Source organism: Pterocles gutturalis, unplaced genomic scaffold (assembly GCF_000699245.1).
Source record: "Pterocles gutturalis isolate BGI_N339 unplaced genomic scaffold, ASM69924v1 scaffold24658, whole genome shotgun sequence".
Taxonomy (NCBI): Eukaryota; Metazoa; Chordata; class Aves; order Pterocliformes; family Pteroclidae; genus Pterocles; species Pterocles gutturalis.
This window is the reverse complement of record NW_010121201.1, coordinates 5816-21510: the sequence shown is the minus strand read 5'-3', so window position 1 is coordinate 21510 and position 15695 is coordinate 5816. Positions and strand designations below refer to the sequence as shown.

Genomic DNA, 15695 nt, shown 5'->3' with positions numbered 1-15695 from the left:
GGGAGGATGAAATGGTCCCTCCAGGATACTGATGTTATTCACAAGAGAGGAGTTCTTTATTCTACCTGGACCTTTGCAGATCTTGAAGCAGATCTTCCAGGCTATGTGTTCATGGTCATTCTTTTGTGTAACTTCAGTTTACAACAAAGCTGAGACACCTCAGCCGTGCACAGCGGAGCAGCAGCAGCGTGAATGCAGAGCGGACTGCTCCTGTTTTACGAGATGATTTTACAGTTGTGCATTAAAAGGGTGAAGGATATTGCTTCCCATTTCTTCAGGATTTCATGGTGAAACAGCCAAGTATAATTAAATGTCATGTCACTGGTGATACAAACCAGCCCAGCCCACCAGTACTTCAAGCAAAAGGAACAGGTCCCCACTGGAAAGACCAAAATTTTATAGCGAGTGTGGGGCTGTTGTATTCACACCTGTGATGATGGTGTGACCATCTCTGAGATGTTTAAGTTACATTTAAGCTTTTTTGACTCCTCCTACTCCTCCTACTCGTACCTCAGCACTTTGGTTTGGCCACCCTGCAGTACTTGGAGCCGTGTCTATGCTCATGTGCTTCTGGGGGGGTTTTGCACTTGGGTGCCCAAAGTCACCTCACGCTCTGCTTTGCACTTCCCAGCCCACAAGAGACCTGTAATAATAACCAGGATGTGCTGCCTGATGCTTAAATACCCTCATGAATATACTCCAACCTGATCTACAGTTCAAACAAATTCAATAAGGCAGAGGAGGATTTAAAGACATTTTAAATACATTAACTTCTGGGTGGATGTTTATTAAGTTTCATGAAGCCATCTCCTAAAATGTAACATTAGTTTCAAAACGCGCCTGAAATTTTCCTCTTGTGAACTATGGAAATTGTTTTTATAACTGAAATGAGAAATTCGGGCCAAATTGAAAGCATTCCTCATTGCTTGAGCCACAGTCCTTGTGCCTTTTTAAAAGAAAAAAGAAATCCATTGGCTCTCCACAGCCTTTTGTTTTCCCTTACGGTGGTGGGGCATGATGTGAAGCCCGACTGCATGGGTGGGAAGGCTCCATGGGTGGAGCGAGGAGCTCTGGCTCCCGGGAGTTTTGCTTTTTCAAGAAGTCAGCCTTGAGCTGGAGAAGTCATGAGCAGAGGGCAATATTTTTCACTCCAGCTTGAACGTGGTCGGGATTTCTGCGTAAGCAATGGAGGCTCCGCTGGGAGCGTTGTGCCCTGCACAAAGATCTCCTGCAGCCAGAAAACAGGGACATTGCCGTGTGCTGTGGATTTTCACTGCTGAAGGCATGGACTGCAGCTCCTCAGGCAGTGGACTGAAAATACACCTTTTAACAGAGCAGTGGTGAATGCCAAAGAAAAGGATCCATAAAAGAAATTACTTGATTCTTTAATAATTGATGGTGTAGGGACAATAGATGCTCCTGCTCCTCTCGTCTGGAAGCAGCACCAAAATGCTTTCGGAGGGGCGGTGCACATCAGCTAGGTTTTAGAAGATTAATTTTACAGGCATGAATGATTCCAAATATTTAAATTTCATTTTGTTACTGCTTTCTAAGCAACCTTTCCCTCTACCAGACATCAAAACAATGGGGTTGTATGGTCAAAAATAATGAAGATTTTCCTGGTGCTCAGCTGAGCTATTTCGCAAGAGAACATTAACCAGGAGCTGAGGGAGAATGGAGGTGACTGATTTTTGCTCATTAAGTACAGGGACACTTTAGTGGGCGATACCCAAGTATCCTGTTCCCACAAAATTACATCTGTGTTATAGAAATGGATGCCAGGGAGTGGCCATGCAGAGGAGGGGAAGGTAGGAGGGGAATTCTCGCTGTTAAGGCACAGTAACCCTGCTTTGTTTTTTAGCAGCAAATTCTCTGGGGTGAGGGCTGTCTCCTCTGCAGTGTACCTACATCTCCTACTGCAATAATCCCTGGTCTGCTCAGTTTTCTGGGCAGAGCTACTGCAGAAATCATGCCCGAGATACACGGCCAAGATACAATGTCTTTAACATTCGCCCTCCAACAAGGGAAAGCAAGCGGGCAAGACAAGCAAGACAGGGTTCAGAAAAGAGCCAGGATCCTGTCCTGCCGCCCGGATCTCAGCACAGCAGCTGCTCTCTGTGCTCACGGGTCTTTCCTGAAGCCCAGAAGATCTCCAGCCCCATACCTCAGCCTTTTGTGCGTGCCACACGCTCAGAGCCCAGGGGTTCAACCCAAGGGAGATGGATGGACGGCTGCTCTCCATTGGGTTTTGCCAGGTCTCAGGAGGGATTTCTCAGGGCAAACTTCACCGATGGGAATTTCCTTCAAACCCAGCCAGACTTTTCCCCCATTTGTGTGCCGACTTGCAGACACAGGCAGCAGCTGGTGTTGGGATGCCGTGTCGTGCCGCAGGCACTGCTTCAGGCTGCGGGAAGGGGCACGCGGGGACCCTTCTGCAGGGACAGTGTGAAGGTCAGTTCAAGGTTGGTGGGATTTCACCAGTTTAGACCACAGCCTGTGCTGGGAAGCAAGCTGTATGATAAAGGCACAGCTGCTGTTCCAAGCATGACCAGCCCAAGGCTTAAATTTGGATATTTATTTCTTAGGATCAATAAATGACAAAATAAAATAAAATACCATACAGTACAAAGGCTATATCAGGAAGCAACCATTTCATTACCGTTCGATCAGTAAATACAGCATCAATAATAGCATGTTACACTGAAAGAGTGTTTCCCATGGCTCCACAAAAGGATTTCACACCCTCTTCCTTCCCTTTGTCACAGAAAATACTGCAAAGGAGACGCTGACACACTTTTATTTTTTTTTCCCATTGCGCAACAGGCCACAGAAAATAAAGCACATCAACATTTTGTATTTCAGAAGAAAATAATAAAAGGTGCACTTTAAAAAATTGTTCACCATAAATACAGTATGTGCAGGACGATCAGGTGGCACGGCTGGGGGAGGACTCTCGATCACAAAGCCAGGACACAGCATCGTGACAGTTTGGATTAGCAGTTTCTGGTTTTGCATGAAACGAATCCAGACTGAGAACAAAAAAACTTGTTGAGCTGTAATGCTAAGGAGCAGACAGAGCTCTAGCAGACACGGCTTTGTGTAAGCAGCTACCAACCACCACAGCCAGGAGCCCAGCGGGGAACGCTCAAGGCGTTGCACGGGAAAGCTCCAGCGCTCTCGCCGTGGGGACATCTGTCCCTCCCCGGGGGCAGGCAGCGACCGCAGCCCCACTGATGATGGGTCCAAACCTGCCACACAAGTGCTCTGCAGCAGCAGCACACCTTGGTTTTTATTTCACTAAATGCTATAAATGCAGAGGTCCTGCTATGTCACGTTTACAACGCGTGTCCTGCTACCCCTCCTCACCGACCTTTCCGTTTCGTTTTCTCCTTTGCGGGTGCAGTCGCTGAAGTGAGGTCTCGTGCACTTTGCGAAAAAAAGCCGAGCTCAGCAGAGCGTTCAGACGTGGATGCGTGCTGGGCCTTTGGTGAGAAAAGTCCTGCCTGGGGGGAAATTTCTGAATGGTGTAATGACTTTGGAAATCTGATTTCACACGCTGCCAAATGGATGGCCCTGACGAGAACACTGTGAAGAGGAACGAAACCTCCAGATAATATTTGAAGAGGTCACCTGATAGACTCTCTTCAGATGGGAATTTCTCCGAATCCATCTGGCAGCACTTCACATCTGTGGGTTCAACAGGTTTTGTTTTTCAGGCAAAGCAAACGGTTTCGAACACTGATAGGAAATTTGCATAGATTAGCGGCATGCCGCACCGACGCTCGTCCCTCTGCCCGGCGGAGAGCTCAGACAAGGCAGGAATACGAAGGGTGGGAGCATGCATTTTGTCTAGAGGCAGAAGCCACTTACACTCGATTAGGTTTAGAGCTAACCCTTGTTGGGTTAGTAGTTCAACCATTATTAAAAGACACGGGAAGAACCCTTTCTTCTGGTATATTCTGGGCAGTTTGTACCTTTTTCTTCTCTATGGCATCATGCTTTCCTCTACAAAACCATGGGGTCTTGTAGGGAGCAATCCTCACTTCTTGACGTTCAAGGGAACAAAAACTCTAGGTCAAATAGAGCAAATGTAGGTGAGGAGGGGGGAGAGGATGAGATCAGCTGTAACTTCCACTTCCCAGCTCAGATAGTCAGATCTGGCCAGTGGAAGAGGTAGCTTTGAGCTGCTGTCTCGGATTAAGGCCATAGACTCAGGTCTGCGCCCGGGTTAAAGGAACAGAGCTGGAGAAGCCAGCAAACTGCTTGGAGAAATCCCCCCAAAGAGTCAGCTCTTCAGGGCTCCAGTAGCCCAACAAACATTGAGGAAAGAGTTTGTGGTAGGTTTGTTTTTACTCCAGCTTGTTCCCAATTTCATGTCAAACCCAAAATAAACATATCACTTTCTCTGAGCTGTGATCAAATATTCTGTAAGCTGCCAGTGCATCTCAGTAATGGAAATGTAAGCTGAGCTTCTTCTGTGAAACAACAATTTTCATACAGTGTTTTCTAAGATAATCAAGCACATTTCAGCAGGTTGGTGTTGAACACGTATACTAATAATGTTTAACATTTCGAAAGCAACTGAGACACGCAGGATGTTAAATCCTAGTGAAAAGCAAAGCAACACACAGCTACAGCTTGCACGGGAGGTTTCAGAAACCACCTCCCAGCTGTTGACTCTATTTAGAGGTGACGTTAAAAATTTGGGTCCTTTCCAGAAACATTTGAACAGTGTCTTGCCCAGAAGGCCAATGTTAAGTGTGTGACATTAAGACTCCTCTTCCTCTGCTCATCGTACCTGGACGTTCCCACAAGGCAGTACGCACAGGTCTTCTCGAGCTGCTTCTTCCCACCTGCCCAAGCCAGTCCTGACACACACACGGACAACATTTGCTGGTTCCTCACGGATTTCCTTCCAAAGAGAGACCAGTCTCCTTTTTGCTTATTTTTGTGTGTGTCGTTATCTGTTTTTCTTGCCAAAGAGAAATCAACTGTGCATGAGCAACCAAAGTGCTTTGTCAGATAAAATCTCTGCCCTCTGTTTGCTACAACCAGGGCAAGAAATTAAAAGAAGGCATGACAGGACAGAGCCTGTAGTTTGGCTGAATCAGAAGAATCTAAAGGCCCACGGATTTCTATTTTGAGCCCTTTCTTTTGGAGTGGTTCTGTACCAGGCATTAAAATAATTTCTCGTGTGGTTGGAGGTCATGGCTGATGGTAGCCAGCTCTACCATGGTAGCTAGCTCTGTACCACTGCCAGGCTATAAATGCCTCAGAAGTAGATAGCTACCAGTCACAACTCACAGCAAATGCCCCACGGGTGTTTTTGCTATGTCCTGAGCCCAATAGGATCTAAACCATGAGTCCAAGGAGTTGGACTTGATGATCCTTATGGGTCCATTCCAGCTTGAGATGTTCTATAATTCTGTGATACCACATGTGCAGCAGAAGTCACTGGTACCCAGTAGATCAGTAACTGGTCTCCATCGTTGTGTGATGGTTCACTGGGGCCAGATCCACATCTCCAGCATTGAGACTTCTGTCATGTACCAAGGGTGCTCAGTAGCTGAAGAGTGACATGAGATGGGCAAAGCCCAGAAAGCTGAACTGACCCAAGTGACTCTTCTTGTTAGTCATCATAAAGAGGCAAGCTCTGCTCTCCTAAAAAAGTGTGGTGTGAAAGGGGACACAAGGTCACCACCAGCAAAATCACAGCAGAGGTTGCACAGGATGATCGGTTGGTTCCAGGTTCGTGCAGGTCACCATCTGGTGATGTGACAGTGGGGAAAACCCTTTAGCTTGTCCCAGAGGCCTGTGATTTCTGGTGCTAAAGGCTCTGGAGCAATTTGTTGCACCACTGGAGCAATTTGTTGCACCACATAGTGGGCTGGTCGAGGTGGAACCACATGGGAGAAAACCTCATGCTACCTATACTGGCCAGCGGAGAAATTTCAAAGAGAATTTTCAGGTCTTGTTTCTGTTCCTCTGGCTTGTTAAAATAAATTTGTTTTAGAGCTAAAATTCCCCAATTTGTACCTTCTTTTTTTTATTTATTTATTTTTTTTTTATTTTCACTATCTGAAGATTTGTGTGTGCAGACAGGTCTGGTAGCAAAAAGAAATAAAAGAAAAGATAGAACAAGAGGCCCCTCTGTCTACAAATGCTATAATCTATGAGATGTCAGTATGTGAAAATGGTGAGGAAACAAGTAAAACTGGAATAAGAATAGGAAAAATCTGAAGGTCCCCCAGAACTGGGGCAGGTTGCTCTTATCTCAGCAGCCTGAAGCCCTCGTGAGCCTGGAGTTTTCTCACCTCTTAAGGCAGGCCAGCTAACTGTTCTCCCTCATAAAAAATAGGGTTTGGCTGCATGGCAAAAGTAAAATTTTCCATTTCTATTTGTTTTCAGCACTCCAGCTGGGCACGGTTTCTGCATTCTTGACTTTGCCAGTGACTTTGCTATTTATTGGTGTTGCAGTACCCATACCAGTGAGATGGGGTCTCACCGTGCCAGGCACTGTATATGCCCTGAAGTGAAAGATGACCCCCGTTCCCCCAGGCCACAGCCACCCTAATGTAGGTAAGGCATCATCTGTTGTTATTTAATTTCAAGGAGCCAGAGCGGCTCTCTTGAGCACCTAGGTCATATTACTCATAATTTAGATACATTTCTAAAACAACCACCTGGCTCCCTGAGTTTTCACTCCTCGTTCATTGAACAGCCCATAGATGAGCGTGTCCATTCTCTAGAAACATCCCTTTCTGTTTCAAACTGCTTTCTCCTCATTAGACTCTCTGCTCGGTGCCACCAAGAGATGCGATCTCAAGCCATCGGATGTGAACATGGCATCTCTGCATCGAGAAAAGGATGAAATGCAGCATGATTTTTGCCTAAGTTTAACATATTTTGGCTTCCCAGTTAACACCGCACCTGGATTTATGCCAGACTGAAGTTACAGAACGCGTAGACATTACTCACAAGAGGCAAGGCCAATGCTTTAAAATAACCTCAAAGTTACTGGCAGAACGAAGCCTATTTTTCCAACAAAAATGACTTTTTGCTAAACACATTTGTGTTACGTGAATTTGGAGACCATGGATGAAAGTTCTTGAGGCTTCTCTCAAGTTTGGACTCCATGATGAAATGCATTTTCCTTCCTCCTTTGGCTTCAGTATGTGGTTTCCCTTGTGACCTGGCTGGAAAACGTGTGGTTGCTGGAGATGCTGTTGGATTTCCTGGTGAAGGCCAGTCGCTTCTTCTTCTTCCTCCACGGCAGGCACAGGAGTGTGAGTGTAGAGAGGAAGATCTCTCGGAAGTTTGCAGACACCAGGTTGTAGAGGATGGGGTTGACTGCCGAACTGACGTAGAAGAGGACGTTTGTCAGCATGTAGAAGTAGTGGTAGAAGTTGAAAAGGAAACTGGAAGAATAGAGGAAAGATAAAAATCTGAGTAGAGTGTGGAGAACTCAAATAGAGGAAAACGCGAGCTGTTTTTCCAGCTAACCTTTGTCAGCTGGGGACGTGAGGTTACCAGTGGGAGTCAGTGCAGGAGCCACCAGGAAAACATCTATGTTTGCAACTGGGACTGGCCAAACGTAGGTTGAATGCCTCTACAAAGGTCTTGCCCCAGTCACTAGCAGTTAGAAATGTATGTGTGCACTGGGTCTTGAATGTGATATTTACCTCGAGCATTCATTTTCTCTTCGAAAATAGACATGCATGAAATGGAGAAGCCAGATGGAAATTTGTTTCTGTGTCATGCATATACATTAGCTTGACTTTTCTGGCTGCAGTTCTGGTCTACAGAGCCTGCAGAAGAGCCAAGATCCAGTAACAGACGCAGCTCTCTTCTCCCCCCGGCAGCGAGAGCTGCTCCAGCTCATCCAGGGGGTCCCTGGGTTGGGATTTGGCTCTAATCTGGGATCGCATTCTCTATTCTGGGGGCAAGCTGATGATAGCATGCTTTTGAAACATATCCTGACCATCACAATAGAATGTTTTCAACCGGAATTGGTTGCAAATGCTTGGAGGTTTGTTTTTTGGTTTTTTGGTTTTGTTTTTTTTTTTTTTCTTTTGGAAATGCCTTTCCCTGGGACAACTGAGAGCAACAGCTCTGAGCTGGTGAAGGGTTTATAAACAACATGGGTCTCATTTTCAGGAAGATGTTCCCCAGGATCATTTATCTCAGTGGAAATTGCAGACCTTTTTGTTAGTCTGAGCACTGTCTAACAAAAGAAAAATAGATGTGTGCTGGAATCCATCACCAATCCCTCCACACCCCTTCAGCACTGCCAAGTACTGCATGGCCCATCCAGCTCTTGCAAGCAGATTTTCTGGATGAATTTGGGAAGAATTAATATAGCAAAAATTTCTCTTCTTCAGGGGCAGGCACAGGCATTTATAAATGGACACGTCAAGCTGCTGCAAGCTCTTGATTAGCTGCTATATTGATTTCACCATCCATAATGTGCCTGTAAATTCAATGTTTTTCTAAAATCACTCAAGGCTTTTAAAAGAAGAAGAAGAAAAAAAACCTGAATGCAGCCACAATGCATAAATTCACACTAACTGCAGACAGACTTCTCTACCCTTCCTGCTCAAAGTAAATGCAGTCGTTGCATAATTGATTGGTGCTTTAAGTGTTTTTCATATAGGAAAGCAAACAAGAAACAAGTTTGTCCTAGTATGTGCCTAGATTTCTGTTTTCATGATTGAAGATTGGTTTCGGTTTTTACTACGGACGGATGTGCAATTCCATACACGAGGCTGCTACATTGTAAATTACTATTTTTTTCGTGCTTGGACTTTATGAAAATTTAATATCTTGTAGTTGCTCTGCTTTTTGGTATTGTAGGGGTTTTTTTCTTTTTTCTTTTCCTGTTCATTGCAGGAAACAGACCCAGTCCTGGAGAGAAGAGGGACACCGAGCACATCTCATGGCGTCTCATGCTACCTGAGTGTATATCCCCAGACAGCGTTAGCCCTTAATTGCATATTTAAAATGAATAATCTGTTCTGTGGCTGCTTGGCTGAGGAGCCTGGTCTGACACGGCAGAAAAGCTGCGTGGAGCTGTTTGTGTGCCCTTGCACATCTCTGACCAGCACACGTGCATCCAGCGTAGGTGAGCAATTATCCCTCTATTGCTGGGAATCTGGACATTTTCTATATCACTGGCAACTACTAGAATTTAATTTTGATCCACTCCTTGCAAAACCCAGCAAATAACCTGTCCCAGCCTCAGTAAGCAGCACAGTCATTTCCCCACCGGTGTAATCTCTGCTGTCACTGAGGAGCTGTGGCATCGTGGAGCTAAATTGTGTGTTGACAGGAGCTGCTCTGTCTTGGGGCCAGTGATCAATATCTCCTCCATGGAGACAGCAAACTGCTTTGGATGCATAAAACCCCGCTGCCCGAATGGCGTTTCATCAGGGACTGTCAGAGGTGAGTATCCATCGCTGTCGTTAACGGGGGCAAGGCTGTGGTTGCAGCCGCAGAAGAAGGAAGGGCATATTGATGCATTTGGGTTCAAGCTAATGCTTCCTCCCCCACACTGGGGGGGTTCAGGTGACAAAACTCAGGCTCTCAATTTGGGTGGCAATCACGGTAAGAAATCCAAAACCAAAAGCAACAATTAGGAGGCTGAGGCTTTAACCCCTCATGTGGAGAACGCCTTTCCTCCCAGATCCCCCCCTTCACTCCCAGCCTGCTCCAGCAGCCCCAGCTCCCCCCGTCCATGGGGGGAGCGTGTCCCCGTGCTGTGACTCACTCTGTCCAGTGGCTGGAGGGGACATAGCAGAACATGAGACGCCGTATGTGATAAGGGAGCCAGCAGACCACGAAGGCAATCACCACAGCACCTGCAAGGTATGGAAAAAGCCCATTACTTATCATCAACCATTCTTCATCGGGGGTGAAAAAGGAACCTGTCTGTGGAGCCTTTGTGGCTGTAAACTGTTTTGCTAAAGCTCCACTTTGTTCTTTTATTGCCGTTGTGCAAAGAAATAATAACCCTGAGGGACAACCAGCCTGCAAATGTCTGTAAAAACAAGCATAACAGAAATAATAGAAAATAGCAATAAGCATGAGGGCAGGGACGCTATGAAGAAAGGAAGGTACGACACAGATGAAGGGCTGCTGATGCCTAGTTCAGACACCAACTGTATTTGCATCTGTCCTTATGTTCCATGCCCTTGTGGCACTGGGTATTGTGCCCAAAGTACTCACAGAGACAGTCAGTGTGTGTTTTTCATCCAGGTGGACAGGGAGCCAGGGACACTCTAATCCCATTAGTTTGTTACGTGGAGCCACTGCCCGCAGTCCCCGTGGTGCTGGGGATCATTAAACGGCCTCGGGAGCTGCTTTCTGGTGGCTTGGCTCATCCTTTTGTTCTGTGTTTGTGCAATACCTGAGACAGCGATTGCAAGACATTTGGGTCTGGACATTTGCCATGATGAAAATGATTAATTAAAGAATAAGCAGAGAAAGACGATGCTTTTTTTTCCTTTCCAGATTCCTGCCGAGGGACATAAAACAATGGGAAATAAAAAAAAATACAACTCTGAAGGATAGAAGTACTGTTGGTAACAGCGATTGCAAGACATTTGGGTCTGGACATTTGCCATGATGAAAATGATTAATTAAAGAATAAGCAGAGAAAGACGATGCTTTTTTTTCCTTTCCAGATTCCTGCCGAGGGACATAAAACAATGGGAAATAAAAAAAAAATACAACAGCTCCGAAGGATAGAAGTGCTGTTGGTAAAGTGTTTTTGTCAATCTAGATTAAAAAATAGATATATCAGGCAATCAAGGGAAAGATTTGTTTTCTTTTGCAATATTCATTTCAGCCCCTGTATGAAATGACGGGATTCTGGCAGAATCCTAGCAGGAAGTAAAGAAATCTCAGTTAAAACATAACGCAATAAAAGACAAGAAGAAAATCCAGGCTAAATAAAATAATTATGTTAATTTTTCATCCCAAATTTGCTCTACAGAGAATAAGGGCTGCATCACTCTTGTCCTTTCCGTGACCTGTGAAGGGCTGGGAAGCAGCAAAGCTCTCTTAGGGAGCTGCGCAGCACCAGTGCAACGTGGATCTGGCACGTGGGGGCAAAGGCTGCTTTTCCTTCTGCCTTGGGACTGAAAATATTTATGTGGATATGTCCCAAACCCAGGTGCTGTCATCCCACAGGGACTATGCCGTAGCTCATAGAGGAGACATGCACAAGATGTGTTTCCCTGGAAAAAAGCAGTCCAGGAGGAGCAGGTCTGGCTGGGGTTGCATCTCCTCCTCACCGTGACTCAGCCAAGAGGCGCAGAGGGTAGCAGAGAGGGGAGGGAAGTGTCCGTGCCCTGTTTTTGCAGGTACCATCACTAGCAGAGTCACTGGCTAATTTATACAGAAATTCAATAATTCCGGGGGTCCAGCTGTGTACTCACACTTACTTCAACCCTATGTGCTATCTCTCTTATTAAACACATAACTAACAATGGAGATGGTTGTATTCTTTTAGCATCAGCCTGCGTGATGTATGAGAGCATCCTTCAGGAATGCGGCAAAAGCCATTTTTTCAGTAAAGTTTTAGGCAATCGAAGGGATATGTTTCAGAAAGAAGGCCAGAGGGACTGTTTTAATTCTCTTGTCCAAGTGAATTCATTATTTCAATCTGAGTATTTTTGGCTGCTATATGGTCATTGTGATAGCAGACGTAATTCATCACTCGATGGCCCGCAGCTCTTCAGACTCCATCAAGTGAATGAATTTGACCTGCATCTGCTCCTGCCCTGCAGGGCTTTGATGGGACTTTGATGGGGTCAGCCCCTAGGTGACATGTGGCACAGGAGAAGTGGGGACATCCACCGGGAAGCTCGGAGGGAGCGCTGCATGCCTGCCTTGCTCTTTCACAATTCTGAGCACCTGCTGTTGGCCACTTCCAAAAAATTAATTCCTCTGTCAGATGAACCTTTGGTTTGCCCTGGATGGAGTAGTCCACCCTGCCTTGCTCTTTCACAATTCTGAGCACCTGCTGTTGGCCACTTCCAAAAAATTAATTCCTCTGTCAGATGGACTTTGGTTTGCCCTGGATGGAGCAGTCCACCCATGATCCCTCCCAGGGGCCACGGGAGAAGTGATGCTCTGTAGCCTCTCCCCCTCCGTCCATCAGCCTCGAGCCAACGGGAACGAGCCAACATCACAGCTCTGGTCCATCTGCTCTCCCAGTGCCCGTACAGGATTAGCTGGATTTTCAGGCAGTGAAAGCAGCTTCCCAACAAGTTCATTTGTGCACATCATAATTTTTGCAGAAAGCTCCATGCGCTGGCACTTCCCAGCTGCTTACCCCTGCATGCAGCTCTTTAAGAACGGCAGGATCTGGGTTCTTTCTACAGCTAAGTTTAAGAGCCTCACACATCTGCCTGTTAAATTTACCAACACATTAAATGAAAGTGGTTTTCTCCTGGTAAAAGATCTGTTCTTCTGTTGCTCAGACGATGCTGTGCCAAATAAAATGGAGGCAGGGATCTATAGCAGCAAAAACACATATTGAGGGAAATATCTGCTTAACTTCAGCAGACAAAGTCAATTAAGTCATCTGGGGTAATTCTGTAATATCACATGCAATCACTCTGCAATTAAAACTCTATTAAACACATAGTGCAGTGCATTGGAGACACGTAGGGTCTGATTTGGAAATCCCAGCTGGGTACCAGCTCCGTGCCGCCAGCCTCTGCCACGCAGATTAGGATCCCCTGACCTGCGTTTGGCACCCTTAATCCGTATGTTTCAATTTTGTCATATGAGGGATCAAGCAGATTTAGGGTGGCAATCCTGCCCTGTTGGGTCCCCTCCCCAGGGATGAATATGAAACGTGGTGTTAACTTTTCTCTAATACAGAATGGAAAAGTCCTTTTCTCCCAGATAGATGCTGCCTTTGGCTGCTGTCTTGTGCCTCCTGGAGCAGGTGCTTATCAAAACAGATGAGTTGTAAGGCAAATGTTGGGCAAAGTGGCTGCTAAAGTGATTTCTTATCAGCTCCTAGGGCATGTTCTCCATCTTCAAAGGCTTGACACACGGGTTTCTTTGGTGGGGTAGGATGGAGCAGGTCAGCCTGCTGGAGCTGGGCACTGCGGGGGAAGGATTTGACCCAACATGGGATGGGGGTGACTGTCCAGGATGGTCTTTGTGAGGATGAAGATTTCCTGCCTTTATTTTTTTTGAGATGAAAATAAACCAGAGCCATCCCTCACTTCCAGTTAATTCAATGCGGTTTTAATAGGAGCAGAGCTGCTCCATAAATTTCTGATATTTCCCACACCTGAGCAAACGTGCCAAACCCGTGGCTCATCCCAGGGCTGGGGAGCTGGGAGGGGACCCAAGCAAGCCCATCCCGGTGTGCTGGGGAATGATCCTTCCACCGAGCTGCGCCTCCATTTCTCTTCCAAATCAAACTCCCAGTTGAAATTTCTATTAAAACCTGAATTATTGCATCCTGTGGTTTTCTATTTCGTCCTATAATGGCTCTATTATCTGCCCGTTTGACCCGCATCCCAAGGAAGAAGGGGAGGGAGGAAGGAGGAGCGGCGGAGGACGAGCCCGTGTTTGTTTATCGCGCAGGAAGTCCTGCAGAGGGAAACATAAATTTTGAGTGACATCTTTTTCATTGTGCAAAAGAAGATTTAAACTGTGCCAGTCTCGATTTTCAGACTAAACTGGATGTGGAAGCAATGCTGGAAGTTAAATGATATTAGATCGCACTGAGTATTTTACCTCGTGTATATCCTGGGGTTGAGGCTGGGAGACCTCTCGAAAAACTCACGTTGGGTTAGCATGAGCATGTCCCGATATATCGTGTGTAAAAAGACCACAGCGAGTGCTCGGTGGCTGGTTTGACTGATTACGGGAACTGATTTTTTCAGATTATTTTTGGCCAATTTATTTCTTTTTCTCTGCATTTCAAGGGGAGTTGAAACGCATACAGCTGGGGAACAGCATGTTGTAATTTTTGAGCAAAGGCAGGAGCTGTTTGGGTTTGTGCTGACCCCCAAAGAACATCTCTCAGCCTTTTCTGCATCTCAGCTCATCAGCGGCCATGTGTCTCCAACGCTGCCCAAGGAATGCACGCTCCAGCTGGTACTAATGGTATATCAGACAGTGTTCTGGGGCTCATGTCAGGGATTTGCATTAATGCTGATTTCTGGAGAAACAGTCCGTGGGTATGCAAACCTCCTGGGTTTTAGATCCTTATTTAGTCGATACCATTACCTCTCAGAAAGGGGAGCAAGTGTCGCCGTGCCATTTGATAGGAGAGCTGGTAAAAGCTGGGCCAAGTGTAGACGTAGCTGGCACTGCCTAGATAAACCTCGAGGTGCTGTTTATATTAACACGATGCTCTACCCGACAGGTCGTACGCAATATTTATACCAGCGGGCCCCAAACTAGGTACTATGGGAGCTGCAAGGGTGGGTGTGAGTCTAGTAAAATGAAAACTGCTTGTGCTGGTATTTGGGTCAGAAGGCTGCAGAAGAGAGGAATTCCATAAAAGTCAATAGTAATCAGCGGAGATTGGGGACCACCAGTGTGCACCAGTACTACTCAGGAGAGCAAAGAAGAAGAAGCCAGGCATAGCAATGGGCCTGGGGAGCCCTCAGCTCCTTCAAACACCGCTGAAAACACGCAGCATTTGCTGGATACAATCCCCTTGTGCTCTTGCACGTGGTACGGAGCACTGTAAACATTAGATTTGACTCTTTAATTTCCATTCCCAGCAGCCAGAGATCTGTGTTTTATCTTTCTGCATAATTTTCCTTCTTTTTTTTTTCCTGTTGCAGGAGGCTTGTCTCTTTTTTTTGGATGAAGGGGCATAAAATGCTATCTTGCTTGAAAAGAGCCACATTCCCCTAAATACTTATTTGTTAATGGAAGCGAGACAGAAGAGTGAATAGAAAAACCTTCTGGCATGCAAAACCAACGCGTTTTACTCAGACTGAATTCTCCAGTCCTGATTTTCAATAGCTTCAGCTGACAGGTTTGAATCTGGATGTGAATTCCTGCACCTGCTCATGCTGGTGATTAAATCACCCATTGGCACTGGCTTCAGCCAGAAGCAGCAAGGCAGAAAATGAAGGTTAAAAGCTATCCCAGGAACAGGGTCCAAACAACACATCCATGATGACACAGTGCAAACTGGGGTGTCCTCTCCAGTTTCCTTCTAAGATAATGAATTTGGGGGAAAAGAAAGAAGAACTTGCTTGATTCCATTTCATCTTCGTTTGTGCCATTTCCCCCAGGGCTGTCCGGGTGTTTGGAGGAGAAGGAAGAAGAAGAAAGAAAATTTCCCCTTGGAAGGATGGAAAAAGGCTCGCATCTTCTCCTCACCAGGTTCAAGGCTCCTTCTGTTTGGTAAGATCAGGTACCACCTGAGCTGCCTCCTCTGCAGCCCTTTCTTCCCTCTCCAGCTCCGGGTTCCACGTGTCCTTTGCTCCTCCCTGCACGGTTTCTGCTGCGGAGGGACCCTGAGGCTGTATTTACTGCATGCTTCTGCAGTGACTAAGGCCCTGGCCAGACTTTATGTTTAAAAACACATCAGTTAACTTTTTAAACACTCCTACGGACAGGGTTGAGCACCTGGAAAATCCGCTTGCTGGGCATGACCAGCCCTAGAGTCGTGTTCAGCGGTGCGGCCAGCAGAGCCCGGATCC

General features: G+C 46.2%; 1 protein-coding gene across 1 annotated transcript in view; it reads right to left on the bottom strand.

Moving 5' to 3' along the window:
• Positions 1 to 7028: 7028 nt before the first annotated feature.
• Positions 7029 to 15695, bottom strand: part of LOC104464457 (neurotensin receptor type 1-like) — a 13254-nt gene continuing 4587 nt past the window's right edge. The window contains exons 2-3 of the mRNA XM_010077172.1: positions 9767 to 9857; positions 7029 to 7418 (exon numbers count right to left, since the gene is read on the bottom strand). Of these exons, the coding sequence (XP_010075474.1) occupies positions 7169 to 7418; positions 9767 to 9857 (341 nt within the window). The 3' untranslated portion in view covers positions 7029 to 7168. The remainder of the gene's footprint in view (positions 7419 to 9766; positions 9858 to 15695) is intronic.